General features: G+C 38.8%; 1 protein-coding gene across 1 annotated transcript in view; it reads left to right on the forward strand.

The window, feature by feature from the left end:
• Window positions 1–16595, forward strand: part of pappa2 (pappalysin 2) — a 99982-nt gene that overhangs the window by 29464 nt on the left and 53923 nt on the right. Inside the window, 5 exon segments of the mRNA XM_055201780.2 lie at window positions 3942–4235; window positions 6022–6214; window positions 6362–6483; window positions 11613–11795; window positions 12142–12445. Coding sequence (XP_055057755.2) covers window positions 3942–4235; window positions 6022–6214; window positions 6362–6483; window positions 11613–11795; window positions 12142–12445 — 1096 coding nt within the window.

Below are 16595 nucleotides of genomic sequence, written 5' to 3' on the forward strand. Positions count from 1 at the left end.
TGCCATCTCAGTTTCTGACCCAAACTGTTCCCATACAGGCGTGTACGCATAGAGGCATAGTGTGACTACATTTAGTTTAATTCAGTATATTTTTTTTTAAATCGAATTAATTAGACTAAAAAAGTAACTTGTATTACTTTTTTAAAAAAGTAACTTAAATATTAATGTGTACATTTAAAAAACAATGCGTTACTTTATTCGTTACTTCAGAAAAGTAATATTATTACGTAATGCATGTTGCTTGTAATGTGTTACCAACACTGGTGGACAGTGACAATATTTAAAACCTCTGATGTTTCCCATCATTGTATGACTGCAGCACATGTGCTTATATAACGATTGCCATAGATCTTAACTCTATGCTTTTCAGTCACCTTTTAATCTTTCCTTTGAAAGAAGCACATTCTGCTCTCTTCCTCCTTGTTGTCCGTATTTGCCTTTACAAGATTAATGGGCCGTAATGTCGAGTATGAAGGAAACGCTCACGGCATGCATAGATTTCCCTGCATAGATTGCCCCATAATTATTAGGGCTTTCCACCAGGAGAGAAGAAAAGAATCTCGACAACAACCAAACAAAAACAAAAGAAGGGTATTACCCTGTTGCCATCTTCATCCAACTGCCAGCTGATTTTATAGTATTCATTGATGCTGGTTTTACAGCTTGTTAAAGTGGAATGGCCTCAGTTAAGTCCAGCTCCTTTAAAGAGGAGATTTCTCTCAAGCAGGAAGGTTTCTTATATAAGCCTAGCTCCTATTGGTTCAGATCACACAATCAGCCATTTTGGGTCTTGGCTTCTTGGATTATTGCTTTTGTTAATGAGATCATTTTGGCCAGTGCATAGAATGTGAACTTTTAAACTGATATTAGCACGCGCAATTAATGCTGCTTTGCTTTTGACTTGCTTGAATTCGGTAATAAACATAACAAACTAATTCTAATGCATATCTTATATAGCGATACAAGTTTATTATTTTTAATAAATTTTCAGATACAATTCTGGATACAAATGTAATGGTGTGGGGAATGTTTTCTTGGCACACTTTAGGTCCCTTAGTGCCATTTAGGCATCGTTTAAATGCCACGGCCTACCTGAGCATTGTTTCTGACCATGTCCATCCCTTTATGACATCCATTTAGCCATCCTCTGATGGCTACTTCCAGCAGGATAATGCACCATGTCACAAAGCTCGAATCATTCTTAAATTGGTTTCTTGAACATGACAATGAGTTCACTTTACTAAAATGTGGTGGAACGGGAGCTTCGTGGCCTGGATGTGCATCCCACAAATCTCCATCAACTGCAAGATGCTATACTATCAATATGGGCCAACATTTCTACAGAATGCTTTCAGCACCTTGTTGAATCACGTAGAATTAAAGCAACACTATGTAGTTTCCATGTAAAATTGACTTACAGCTCCCCCATGTGGTTGAAAAGCGCAACAGTGCCTGGTATCAGACACTCTTCTGCAGGCAGGGGGAGGGGCGGGGCTGTGTGCTCTACCCTCCACCGCCACTTTCAGAGTGTGCTTGTAGCAGCTAGGAGGCTGCTCAGGTTGCAGCAACAGTACAATTTGTCCAGTTAAAAGTTTTTCTATCACTGAAATAATTTTAGAGACATTATTTAAAGGTAAAAAAAACGACATAGTATTGCTTTAATGCAGTTCTGAATGTGAAAGGGGGTCAAACACAGTATTAGTATGGTGTTCCTAAGAATCCTTTAGGTGAGTGTATGTTGATTCAACACTAGCTCATTAGGTGCAAGATCTAAACTTAGCTGTCTACCTTTGTCTGTATAAACGGACCATGAAAAACCAAGTCTCTTCATTTTTTTTATTTTAAGGTCAGATTGGGTGGTTTATAGAGATTTTAGTGGTGGCATTAGCCAGTGAATCACCGAATGTCTGACTGCACTGTTTGAATCATTCATTTTCACAGTATGGCTCCGTTCTTATTATGCCCATAATCCACGTCTGCGTTTGATTTACTATCATGTCAGAAAAAGTCTTTAGTTAAAATAAAAGAAAAACTTGCAAGATGATCTTTGACCACAAATGCTTTAGAGGATGGTGTGTGTGTAAAGGTTAAAAGGGAGATTAGTTTCTCATAAATTAGCGGACTATGGTTTATGGCATGGGTTTGGACAACGGCCTGCCCTGGTTTAATTCCACATCCAGTAAATCACCAGATTATTTGTGAAAGTACATTAATGTTCTTCACTAGGGAACAAGGTCAAACTGCTTCTCTAAATGGTTTAAATGAAGTAATAAAACGGCTCGTTCTGGTTCTTCATTCTGATTGGTTGAAACGCATTCTAAGCCATGATAAAATACCCCGGTAAACCCACGGTTCAGACCGCATTACAGAAGTGTCACTGCGCCACTGTCGCTGCGTACTGATTTATGAAAATAAACACCACAGTCTTTAATCATTTTTTTATTTTTCTACATTTGCACAATTATGGCGAAATCCAGATACATGTCAATAAATATTGTTGAGTCATTTCGTCAATAAAGAGAAAACGTTCTCTGGGTTGTATTTGTCTTAAATTGATATTTCCGCTATTGTCCACTAGATGGCAATCTTACACAACTTAAACACTGACGCATTCACTCGACACAACAGCGTTGTGGTGGATTTAGCGTAACGTGTAAGTTTTGATGGCTCTGAATCTGATCTTTTAAAAAAGTTCTTCACAAAAATGCAATTATCTCCGCTTTTAGCTGAAAATTTGAGAGGCGATAACTGATAAGAGAACAAATGAAGGTAGGATGAAAAGGTTTTTGTTGTTGTTGTTGGAAAGCGGATGGTCTGTTCTTTCATTTGATATTTTATGTTTATTTAAAGAAGATAATTTTTCTGTAAGGCATTAAACTAAAACTGGATGGCAACTTAGAAAAAACGCTGACGGGGAAAGAGTTAAGCATGCTTCCAAGCATATTTGATCATCACTTCAACAGTTGCACGATATAAGTGTTAATGTATATTTTAGATGAATGTTGATTTATAAAAATAAACACCACAGTCTTGAATCATATTTTCATTGTGTCTTTGCTGCGTCTGTGTTGGTTGTGAACTGCGCTCTGTTGCAGCCACACTTGATTCTGAGGAACAACTTTGTTTGGCGAAAGAGTAATATTTGTACTAATATAATTACAACTTATTTGTGTTACATTTTGTGAAACCCTGCTATGCATATGAAGTAACGCGAAGCAGTGGGGTTACAGTGCATTTTATAACAGCTCTGCTTCGCGTCATGCCTAACAACGCCCCTTAGCTGTTATAAAATGCACTGGTAACCCACTGCTTCTTGGGGCTTATTGCTTTATTAGACCATATGGATTGCTGATCTTGTGGTATAACTGTAATTGATCAGGCGTGTCTCTCATACAACATGTTTTTTTTTTATCTTGTACTGAATCTGATGTATCAAAAGTAGAGAAAAGGTTCCACAGGAAAGAATAACAAAAGAGATTTCTTTATTATCTCAGTTGCTGTCCTAGACAGAAATGAGATTAAATGGACAAATTGAAACTCTTTATTGTAAACTCCAGCAAATGATTTCTCACCAAAATCTAACAAGTCCAAATTGTTTGAGCTATTTGTGTCTGTGTATATGTTTTAGCCTAATGCTCTTACTGTATATTGTGTCTATTTTTATTTGTTTAATTGACAAGGTTATTTGAGATACGACACTTAGATGCAAGTTGTAAATGTTGAGAAGTGAAAGTCTCCTGAGCTATAAAAGAGGAACCTCAGAGCAAAACTTTTCCTGGGTCTACAGATGGCCACATAAACCAAACTCTGTTTTCAATTAGCAAACAATTTGTGGTTGTTAAACCTAACCTAAAAGCATGTAAGAAAATGATGCAAATTGTTTCAAAGGCTATTAACATTGTCTCTTCGCATTTGCTTATAAACAACTGATATATTTTCAGGTGGAATGATACTCAACCCCTCCTACTTCGGAACAAATGGACATAACAACACCATGATCCACGAGATGGGTCATGTTTTGGGCCTTTACCATGTTTTCAAGGGCGTGAGTGAACGCGAGTCATGTGACGATCCTTGTCAGGAGACCACCGCGTCCATGGAGACGGGGGATCTGTGTGCTGATACAGCCCCGACACCGAAGTCCAAAGCTTGCCATGATCCTGATCCAGTCAACGACACATGTGGCCTTACCCAATACAAAAATACACCTTACAACAACTACATGAGTTACACAGGTAGGCTTCATCAATTTACCCATGCTTAATCCATTGACATACCGTAGAAAATGGCTGGTGTTCTTGTAGTGCAATTTGTGAGCATTGTATTAACAATGCAGAGGTCATGAGCTTGATTCCTAGACCGCACATACTGATATATAACAATTACAAAATGTAAAACAGCTTCACTTTTAAAACATCAGTGTTTGAAGGTGCAATGTGTAACTTTTAGGGGGATATCTTGACAGAAATGCAATATAATATACATAACAATATTATCAGTGGTGTATAAAGATCTTACATAATGAACTGTACTGTTTTTATTTACATACACAGTGGGACCTCCGTATTTGATTATATTTATTTTTAGGATCAAATGATCAAATGACATACCTTTATGTAGTGTTGGGCGATTTCGAAGCACTGATTCATGAAGCCTCGAAACATTTACGAATCTTTTGTTTCAAATCAGTGGTTCGGAGCGTGTCTCAAACTGGCCAAGTAACGTAATTTTAAAAGAAACTTTTGAAAATCTGACGGTTCACCACCAGGGGGAGTTGATCACAAATGAACAGTGTCTATGGTTAGGTGAACTCGGGTTCGTTTTATTTTGTTTATGATGTTTTGTTTATAGACAGATTTATTGAAAAACGTGCATAGTTAAAATAAGGGGTTTACCTTATGCCTGTAAGTTAAGTTAAATAATTTATTTTAACTAAAAATATATCGAAAGAGCAAATGATTTACATGTTAAGTCAATGCAAAGACGCGAATAGGCATCCTGCTGCGTGGTAAGCGCAAATTGCGCGGCGTGTTGCCGCGTGAACCGCACGAGTTGAAAAATCTGAACTTTGGCGTATTTTCACGCTGCGTAAACCAATCAGGAGCTTGCTCTAGCAGTGACGTGATTACAGGAAGCGAGCCGAGGCAGAAAAACAAAACAACAATGGAGGACAATCATCATCGCTACACGAGACATCTTCATACTTTTACAGGAATTAAAAGAATCTTGTTTGGAAGAAAGTGACTGAGAAGGTCAAACAATCTCAATTTGAGCTATACAAGCCCCTCCCATAACACGAATTTACGCGAGAATATCTTGAATGTCAGAATTTCACGCGCGAAAGAAGCGAGTAAACTCAAAATGTTCAAGTGTCCAACTACACGCGAATAGCACGTTTTTGGCGCCTCTTCCACATCTGGTGTGAACGCACAGTTGCAACGTTTTCACCAACAGGTGGTGCCATATTTAGGTGTTTCGAGCACTTCAAAACAGTGAATAATTTTTCAAAGCAATTGGTTCAATTGATTCAAAGCTTTAAAAAGTTTTTCCCATCACTACCTTTATGCTGTGATGGTATGGTGTGGGACAAAGAAGAGTACGACGGATCAATACTAACAAGAACTTTAATAAACAAATACTATGAAACAACCCATCTACATCACAATAAAAGCAACTTTAACGAGAACAGACAAAAACTGGAGGACACGATAGACTCAAATAATGATGAACAGATGAGGGTGATGAGTGGCAGGTGCGATGACGACAGACGATGATCAGGTGTGGGGGAGTGTGGGGTTATGGAGTCCAAGTGACGATGACAGGGAATGGGACTGTAAGATATGCCGTGAGACAGTTTAATCCACAGCAATTTACAGCGAGTTTAAGTTATACCTAATGTCAGTATGTGTGATCCCTGAGAATCAACAAGTGAGCTATGACCACTACGAGAACAAACTGTTCTAGTAAATTATACGAAGCTTTATGAACATCTCAAAGAGTTTATCTTTCTTTTTTTTTCAGATGATGACTGTACAAATCATTTCACACCCAATCAGGTAGCCCGAATGCACTGTTATGTTGACCTGGTCTATAGAAACTGGGTCCATGGAAGAAAGCCCTCTCCCATTCCTCTCGCTCCAGTGGTGATTAGCCAAGATGCAGATTCTGTATCAATTCATTGGCTGCATCCAATCAGTGGGCCGCTTGCCCACAGGTAAAGTAAGGAGTGTACATACAGTAAAACAGACCAAACGGCATTAACATTTTCATGTATTGTGACAGCTGCTCTTAAATACCTACAAAAAGCAAAACGTGTTGCTGTTTTGTGCACTCTTTGAATGTTGTCTCTGTGGCTGTATAGGGAGGGTGGCATTAACTGCCAGCTCTGCGATGAGAACGGCGTGCTCCATCAGTACGCACACGAAGCCACGTCCCCTCAAGCTTGCGATTCGACTGGATACTGGACACCAGAGGAAGCAGTAGGTTAGTACTCAATTTTTATTTATTATTATGGTCATACATTCTTTCTCATTTTGATGTGCGTATTTCCGCAGCAAACATATGACATTTATTTGAAACGGTGAATGACGACTTAATCACATAAGAAGTGTATGGCTGAACACACTGAACTCACAAACGACTATCAAGGCTAAAAATAACACCTGCTCTTTGATTAATGAGGATAGAGAGAATTGGCTTCTGGATTCTCTTACCAAGCCTGTGTATTCACATTCAGGTGGATCGCTCAGTCTCGTATGGGCCAGGTGCATGCAAGTCTGGAAAAATTTAGGGCATAAATCATTAAGTCATAATTGCCAGAATGAAGAACGCTTCTTTTGCCATCAATGAATAAAAAAGGCCCTTGGCACTGCTTCAAGTTTGGTAATATTGGGCGGCGTCCAGAACCGGGCTGTCATAAAAGGCGTTGCGTATCCTGTTTTTCAACTTTATATTTCATGTAGCAGATGTTGCTGATTATTCTAATCAGGGATCTTTTAGCATCTGGGCTGCCCACTCGCTGATGTGTCATGAATAAGACGTTGCTTTGAAATGTCAGACCAAAAAATTATCGCGAAAGAGGTCAAATCTAAAATCGTCCATTTAGGTAGTAGTGAAGAGTGATTTTTGGCGCAGGTTGCGAAAAGGTTGAGAAGTGAAGCATTAAATTTGAAAATAAAAATATATATCTTTAAAAAATAATGTCTTTTGAGATATCAGTGACACGTACGACTTACCACCATCGTTTCAGGCCTGTTATAAATCACAGTAACCTATTGTTTTTGGTTTATTTTTAAAAACGTGATAAAGTACGCAATGACTACCTAATGTGAATTATTTTGTCGGCCGGTTAATCACGTCAGAAGGACTTTCCGAGCGATGTGACAACATTGTTTGTGTAACGTGAAATAATGCTCATGATAATACTACGGTAAATCATTAGATAACTAAATTAGCAGAGGCCAACAAATCACACTTGGGTCTTTGTAGCTCACATCTTGTAGCACTCAGCCCCTGCTTACCTGTACCTCGAGCGTGCACTGTAAGGGAAGCGTTTTTCGAAATTGAGCCAGGACAAGCAGAGACCTGGTTAAGATCGCTGAAAGAAGGAAGGATGATACGCTTACAGATCTCGCCGCATTGCTTCTCCCTGCGGGAGCATTACAGCACATCTGATACAGTCATTAATTCTGTCCTGTGTGGAGGCCCGCGCTCTGTTTATCTGACCAATTGAGTTTTATGGTTTGCCTTGGCCTGCTCCTGTTTACCCTGCACACATCCACACATGTGAGGCCATGCTGGGTGCAAAGGAGAGCTCTGTGACTGCTGTCTGTCCATCTGTCTCTCTTGCTTAATGTCCGCCGTCTGGAATACAGTTTAATCTATCATTGTAAAGCGTTTTGGATGCTGGGAATCACATGTTCATTAATGCCCAGCCTGGTAGAGCATTGTACTGTACTTGCGACACCAAGTCAGGGGTTTGATTCCCAGATCATACACACAATGTGATATGATGTATTGTGTATGTACAGTGTTTGGATAAAAGCCACAAAAAGAGTTTTTGTGCTGCTCCGAGCGCTTCTAAAATAACGTCCCGGGATTACCTTTCCATGTCTCGCTCCTGTTTTTCAGGCCACAGAGGACATTAAGACTTAGTTTAATACATTATTATGTGAATGCTGTCCGTCCCAATTAAGGCGCCAATCTGTCTCCCATGCCAAGTTGCACCTGGGTCTTACGGTCGATCGGGGTCTGGGGAAATGCGCTTCACATCTATTGCCAAGACATGTGGTTTTTCCCAGACACTCTCTCTCTCTTTCTGTCTCTGTTTCTCCTCTTACTCCTTACCTCCCATCCTCTCGTCTTAGAAAACTGTCATTTGATTTAGGCTAAGTTTCAAAAGATTACTAGTTGTTTGTATTAAATGGATATTTCACCAAAAAAAATCATAATTTTTTTATCCCCATTTTGATAAATCTGTATGAATTTCTTTTTTTTTGACGAACACAAAAGGAGATATTTTGATAAATGATGCCGATTGTAACCATTGACTTCCACAGTAGGAAAAACAAATACGATGCTCTTCAATGGGTACCGTCAACTGTGTGCTTACCAAGCGTGCCGCACAAGCCCTGAAAAGTGAAACCAAAACGTCTCGATCGCCCCCCAGCGACTGGTCCCAGTATATGTCATAAACCCCGCCTCCACATGTTATTCAATGGGACTTGAGACCAACGAAACAGTTTATTTACACTTCAATTATCTTGCTTTCCGAAGCTGGTTTCTGTCATTTATTGTAGTTTTTATTACACTGATGTAAATACAAGTGTTTGTTTTTAATATAAGTTTTTTTTTTGTTAGTTATTTAATGCTATAAAAACGGTGGTGTCACATCATGATTGACAGCTGTGATATGCGCATTCTGCGAGGGCGGGGCCTTGATATCGCGGCTTTACTTCTTGCTCACTACTGCGCAGGACTTGTCCCGAAAACGCTACTGCGCAGACTCAAGACCCAAGATGTCAGCGCCGTATCGTGACACTGGCGGCTTCACTTTTCACCAGTGGAAGAGAGCGAATGGGCGTCGTCCATTTTGTTTAGAGTCTATGGTGCTTACCATCATTTATCAAATTATTCAATTTAATTACTTTATTTATATAGCCCTTTCACAGTTGGTAATTGTTTCAAAGCAGTTTTACATTAAAAGAAGCAGGGGAAACAGAAAAATCCACAGACAGTATAAGTAGCAAAATACAGTGGCTATGAATAAACTTTACAAGCGAGTGTATTAATAATGTATCGTATACAAGAGGGTGCTAAGTAAAGCCAAAGTCGGCTGACTTCTCTGGGGTTGAACCCCCCAGGAGAAAAACCTCCCGACTTTTTAGCCAGGAGGGAAAAAAGTCCTAGTAGAAAAAAAACCCTTGTGATATATATCGTCGCTGCCCGATGAAACTCACGTATGTCCAAAATGGTTATTTTTCAGGAAGTGAAAAAAACATCGTATTTCAAAAGCAGTTGAATGTTGCATTGTCATGCTTGGTAGGGCAACTTTACATGTAACCATATTCTTGCCAGTGTAATGATATAATCCACATTTGACCAAAATTTAGTTTAAATGGACATGTGTGCTTATTTTACACTAACGGTGGTCGATACGCGTTCTTCCGATCATTAATTAGAATGGCCAAGTCGCGTTTCATATTGACAGATGAATACGCTCAGTTTATTAAATAGCCTACCTCTTGGTTTATTAAATATGCTTAGTTTATTTAATATTAATTATACAGTTATTAACTGTATCTTGCAAACTATGAAGGGACAATGAATCAATACACTGACATGGTAATGCTAGATACTTTGTTTGCACAGTCCTACCGTAATGTTGTCACTCCTAGACGTACGTCTGGCGTCAGGGGGGAAACGTTTACCTCGATGAAGGAAAATCAGTAGGTACGTTTACATGCAACCAAATAATCCGTTTGTAATCATATTGATGGCTCGATTGTATTGAAAAGCCTTCATGTAAACACCTTAATCAATACGATTGAGGACGATCGGATGCAAATTTGGATCGTATTGAAGGGGGTGGTGTACTCCGATCTGTGATCCGATCTGCAGGGGAAAAGTACGCATGTAAACTCGTGAATCGTCTCACCAGGCTGTGTTTATTCAGCTATCCAGTCTTGAGCTTCGATGAAACTTCACGAGACGGGCGAAATGCTTCCACAGGGCGGGAGATACGCGGCGTGATTGACAGTATTAACACCAAATGGATATACGTGAAAATCAGATGACATGATTTCACAACTTTTCATTGGCCATTTAGATATGTGAAGCATACTGTATACGGAAATGAACCTGGACATTCAATCCATTGAAAAATCTAAAAATCGGCAATATATATATCGTCGCTGTCCGATGAAAACCACGTATGTCCATTTTGTCTATATATATATATATATATATATATATATATATATATATATATATATATATATATATATATATATATATATATATATATATATATATAGACGTTATATTTATATCGGATGTAAATGGTATGTAAACGGATAAAGAGATTTATCGGGTTCCGTCGGTCGTTGGTCAGGCATCGGCTGGGCATCACGTTGAAGGACGGCCAGTAGATCAGTGGTGTATGTTGACATCTACGGCAGCTGGAACTGGGTCTGTTTGTCTCAATGTCCTCGAGTTCGAGAATGTGACAGTGAGAGAGAAACAAAATCCTATTAGCGTATGGGCCGTTCACATGTAATGCAAGTGTCACACAGTGTTGTGTTTTAATATATGCTCGGTTCCAGACAGGCTAGCTATTGCGGCATTAGTATATTACCCAGACGAGTTATGTGAATGCTTTGTTCCGTACAAGCGAACTATTCCAAGATAAGTATAATTTACTAGACAAATTATGTGAATGCTTTGTTAAAGAAAAAAGTCTTAAGTTTAGATTTAAATATCTTTTTTTTATCATTTATCAAAATACTTCCACAATATTTGTTTTTCATACTATGGAAGTCAATGGTTACAATCAGCTGTGTGCTTACCATCATTTATCAACATTGTCATTTTTGGGTGAACTATCCCTTTAAGTACACATTGAGGGTCCATATAGTAGCCAAACATTTGACCAAGTGATAAAATGGCTGGATGTTATTTCATTTTTTCTGTCCAAGGACTTGGCATTCGACAGACATGTAAAGCAACCAATCACGGTTTATTTACATGCCATTTATGAGAGCACTTCAAATTAGTGTTATCCTGTATCTGGCTGGACTGATACATAAACCCCCCTGTGCCTTTATTTCCCGAAAGATGTGTAAAATCAGCCAGTATGGGTAGAGCTTGCCAGATAGTCAGTTAAAGGCCTATATGTGTGGTCTGTGTGCATAACAACTTCGTCAAAAACAAGTGCAGCGTGCAGCAGCCCAAAGTGTTGTCTAGTTTTGGAATGCATTGCTAAGGAAATGGCTAATATGCCGGTATTATTCAAATGAATTATGTCATCATTATGTCCCATTTGCCAAAAAGATTATTAGCATTTGACAAAGAGTTTGTGATTTGGCTTTTAAGGATTTGCGTGTGTTTTGTAGGGGCGCCTGATGTGTACCAGCCATGTGAGCCCAGCATGCAAGCCTGGAGTCCTGAAGTCAACCTATATGAAACCAACATGACCACGCCGTGTCCCCAGGCTGAGGGCTGCGTGTTGGAGTTGCATTTCTTACACCCTGTTCTCTCTGACAGTTTGACTGTATGGGTCACCTACACTTCTGCCAGTGGGTATTAGCTGTATACTCGATTCTGATTGGTCGATTGTAACAGTTTGGCAATATCTTTGCAGAATGACCACTAAGCTAAATATTTGTCTTCTGACAATGACGGTATAACATGTGATTTTATCAATTTATCTTTACATACCATCGTAAGTTTAAGTAGCTAATTGGCGCCATCTTGCGACCCAAAACAGCAAGCTACTGAAGTAAAAATCACATTTTGGCTGATAGCTGACTTGATGCTTGAAAGTTTCCTGTTAAATGGCATCTATGCTATCGTGAATCACCTTTATATATATATATATATATTATAGGTCAATATTTGAATATGTGTCTATTTTGTCTATAGATATAAAGGCAATTTCCAACATCATGTTCATCTTGGAGAATGACGAGTTCATCAACACAGGCCCTCATCATGCTTTCTGTGATATGCCTTTGACGCTACATGTGCACATTGGCAAGAAGGTCAAAGCCATTAAAATCTCCACCTTTGACAAAAAGCTTGAGATCGATGCAGTTTTGCTGACCTCGCGACCCCACAATCCTCTCTGTACCGCCTGCCGCCCCATTCACTACAGAGTGCTTAGAGAGCCACCAATCAGAGAGGACCACAGCCCGGTCATTGTGAGGCAGCCCAAATACACCGATAGGTAAGAATATGCATTTTTGTGTGAATAAATACTTATTTTATAACGTAAAGTGCATCATAAGAAACTTACTAGCAGCTGGCAAGCTATTACTGTTTTTTCAGTGCCATCTTTTTATTATTTTCAAAGTGTGGTTTAAGTATAAATGCTCAACATTTTTAAACCCATTGTTTTAATAATATCGTTATTGGAGTACTGTGCAGGATTTTTTTTTTTAAATGCATACATTTATTTCAGCAGCCAACAAAATAGGAATAATACTATCATCTGTTTGACATTATTTCATTAGGCATTACTTTAACAAGGAAAATATTAGTGCACAACTAATTCCTGTCTCTTTGCCAACACCTTTGGTTGTGCTTAATCCAATGCAGAATTATAAACAGGGTGCTGGATTATTGTTATGCTGTTATCTGCCATAGGTCAGATTCGGAGATTAATAGCATGAGGTAGAGCTTGTAACATATCTAAAAATGTTTCTTCCACCAGCCCTGTAAGCTCAGAAAGAAGGAAACTCTTTTGAGAATTGAGCTATGTGGATAAGGAAAGACAGAGAGAGGGATTTGGGATATGAGAGAAATAGACTGGAATACAAAACAAATGTAACCGCTTTACTCTGAGAAACGGTAAACACCCAGGGCTGTTTGTTGCTGCTTTGTATTGTCCTCGCAGACTGGGATGAGGTACTCAATGAAGTTAGCGTGCGATAAGTAAGAGAGCTGTCATTTGGCATCGGGGAACGAGAAAGACTAGGAAAGGAGGGCAATGAGGTTAAAAATGGGTTTGCGGGAAACTGAGTTGCAGTGCCACCGTGAGGTCCGCAGCAAAAACAAACCACATCCTCTCCCAGGCCGCCCGTCTCGTATTGCAATTGAGAAAAGACACATTTTAACTCATGTGCTGTGAGTTCCTTGTATATTTCACACATTTTGTGTTTGTGGTGCTTGAGGGAGATTTCCAGAGCAGCAAAGTCTGCCGTCTGTTTTTATGATGCCTGTGGATTTTTTCAGAAAATAATGTGATTTATGGGTTTATACATTATACATTATCATAAGTTGGTTATCAGTAGTAGGCCTTTGTGAAGTTTTACAAACTTGATTGTTATCAAATCTGTGAATGCTGTAAGAAGTGTTGGGTTAGTTACAAAAAATGTAATAATTACTCATTACTAGATACTCTTTTCAAAAGTAATATTATTACTTTACTTTTTACTCCCAGCCTACAGTATTTATTTACACTACTGGTTACATTACTTTTCTATTACATAATAAAAGTCTGTGAATCTATAAGTTACAGATAAATAAAAGTACAACTTGCTCAAACTAATTTTTAAACAACTTCTGTAATTTAAATTGCACCTATTTCATTGCTAAAAACGTTATTTTGTGTATTTGGTAAAATACAATATGTTTGCATGGTTTATGTTAAAAAAAAACACATTATTTTCCACATACCGTACATTTTTGCAGCTCCAGATATCCTTTCTTCCTGAAACACACTGATTTTTTACAAAACTCATTGATCTGAAAAGCATTGTGTCCCTGATTGTCCAACAAATCTGTACGTCTTTCGTCAGCCGGAAATGTGACGATCCTTACCATGTTTGAAAGACTCGTGCACAATGCAATGCTAGCAGGAGTTAATTTACAGGCGGAGTCTGAAGCGAGAGGAATTATGATAATGTCGGTCTTGTCCAAGGAAGTAAACTGTTGCCTACAATCTGTGTGTTTGTTGTAGTCCAAGAAGAGATTTATGATAACTCGCGTCATTGTTTACTTTGGGGTTTGTACCTTTTGCATATCGTTCACATGTACTAATATACACAAATGGTGCTTTTCCATTACATAGTACCCCACGGTTTGGTTAAGTTTGGGTCGGGTCAGCTTACTTTTGGGAGCTTTTCCATTGGGTGCAGTACATAGTACCCAATACTTTTTTTCGTACCACCTCGGTTGGGGTTAAGCGACCCGAGCTGATAGGTGACGCGAAAACATCGTAGATCACTGATTGGTCTGAGAGAATCGTCATCGCTATAATGTAAAAGATTAGCTTTACCATGCTAGCTTGCGCTCGAGCAAACATGTCGTCATCTGTGCTCTGCTATAAGTTCCCAAACTCCCTTTTAGCGATGAAAAACATCCACAGGTTGAGAATCAGGGACACCATACCAGTTTTTTCCTAACTTGCAGTTTGTGGCGGAACATTCGCGACGTGCATGTCAGCATTATATGCTTAAATCCGGGAGGGTTGACGGAAAGGTACGGTGCGTCACACTATATATTTAAAATTCAAACACTTACTTTTACTATTTGAGTATACGCACACCGGCAGCGTCTGACCGATACCCTAGACCAGGGGTGCCCAATCCTATTCCTGGCCATGGACTGCAGATACACCTGAAGCAACTAATCAAGGTCTTCAGGATCACTTGAAAATTAAAGGCAGGTGGGTTTTAGGTGATAATTACAGTTGGACCTGAACTCTCCAGGATGGTCAATCACCAGGAGCAGGATTGGGTGGGCACCCCTGCCCTAGATGGAACTCGACAGGCTTAAGGCAGTTTTAGAACGTGTAAGAGACCCGAAACGTCACTTAAATAAATTATGTAAAGGGGAGCTCTTTGGTGTGCGGTAATTTCTTTGTTATATGTAGAATTTTTCGATCCTACACCCATATTGAAGATGGATGTGCGTGATTCAACTGCGTTGTCTGGTTTTAGGATGTTTAACTTAAAATATTGTGTAACAACTGAAACAACAGCTATATCCACAAGAAGGGATTAAGTAAATGTCTTCAGGACACTTAAAATATGGGACACAAATCAAGCTAAGTTACACTGTAAAAAAATCCGTAGAAATTACAATGTTGTTGCAGCTGGGTTGCCGGTAATTTACCGTAGATTTAAATTTATGTCATTTAATGGCAAGAGTTTGTTCAAAGTTAAATAAATTTTAAATATTAACAAGTCTTTATCTTTACAGAATAAAATGTAAGGGATAATGTAGAGGCAGCCGGTAGTTATTGGGAAATAAGCCCCGACAGTGTGATCAGGACCCGACGCGAAGCGGAGGGTCTTGTATCACACTGAAGCGGTTTATTTCCCAATAACTACCGGCTGCCTCTACATTTTCCCGCTTATTACACGGCTACTTGCCACATAAGAAAAAAAACTGGACATGAATATGAATTTGAAACATTTTATTGGCATATTTGTTTTAAATTAAAATTTTTATCCTTCCGCGAAACTTTGAACAGATGTATAAAATGATCGTAATACCTTATTAAGATCCTCTGCTTCATACTTGTCTGTCTCCATTTTTTTCTCTTTTAGCCAGTCTTTGAGAAGTTTTAATGCCCATTCTGTATTTTTTTTTGGTGTTTGCTTCGTAGCTGTTGTCAAGTTCAGTCTCAGTAAGCTCTCTGTGTCTTGTCGTTGTTCGTTCTTCTATCCACTGTTTAAATGTTTTGTTTTTTCCGTACATGTTAAAATTAATGTCAAAATGTTCCATTCTTAATTGTGGTTGTCCAGTGTTTGTCACAAGATGGCGCCAAACAGTAATCTTTGTTGGCGCGGAGGGATTTAAAACATACAAGTAGTCCGGCTATGCGTTATTATTTTGGAGCGGTTATTATTTGAAAAGAACAAACCTGCAAATGTCTCAACTGACCAATCAGAATCAAGCATTCCAGAGAGCCGTGTAATAATGTACAAAAACAGCCTCATGCAAAGCATTCTGGGAACCAGAAATCATCATCAACCTTTTTCTGTTTTTTGCTTCAGATTTTGTTTCCCAGAATGTTTTGCTTGATGTTGTTTTTTTAGTTTTACTCTGTAAAGACAAAGACTTGTAAATGTTAAATGTTAATTTAACCCTGAACAAAATGTTGCCAGCAAACAACACAAATTCAAATCCACGGCAAACCACCGGCAACCCAGCTGAAATTTCTACGGATTTTTTTACAGTGTATTTATTTCATTATTGAACACTTTTGGGTCATTTTTCAAGCATGAGGGGTTAACTGTGACCCCACCACCTACTCCTATAATAACCACAAAACCCAAACCTCAAACAAAAAAAATCTGTGTTTGGGTTCTGAAGAATAACTCTGGGTTATCAAAAGACACGAGGACGAGAAAAATGACTTAAGTTTT

The sequence above is a fragment of the Misgurnus anguillicaudatus genome, chromosome 2 (assembly GCF_027580225.2).
Source record: "Misgurnus anguillicaudatus chromosome 2, ASM2758022v2, whole genome shotgun sequence".
In the NCBI taxonomy this organism is placed as follows: Eukaryota; Metazoa; Chordata; class Actinopteri; order Cypriniformes; family Cobitidae; genus Misgurnus; species Misgurnus anguillicaudatus.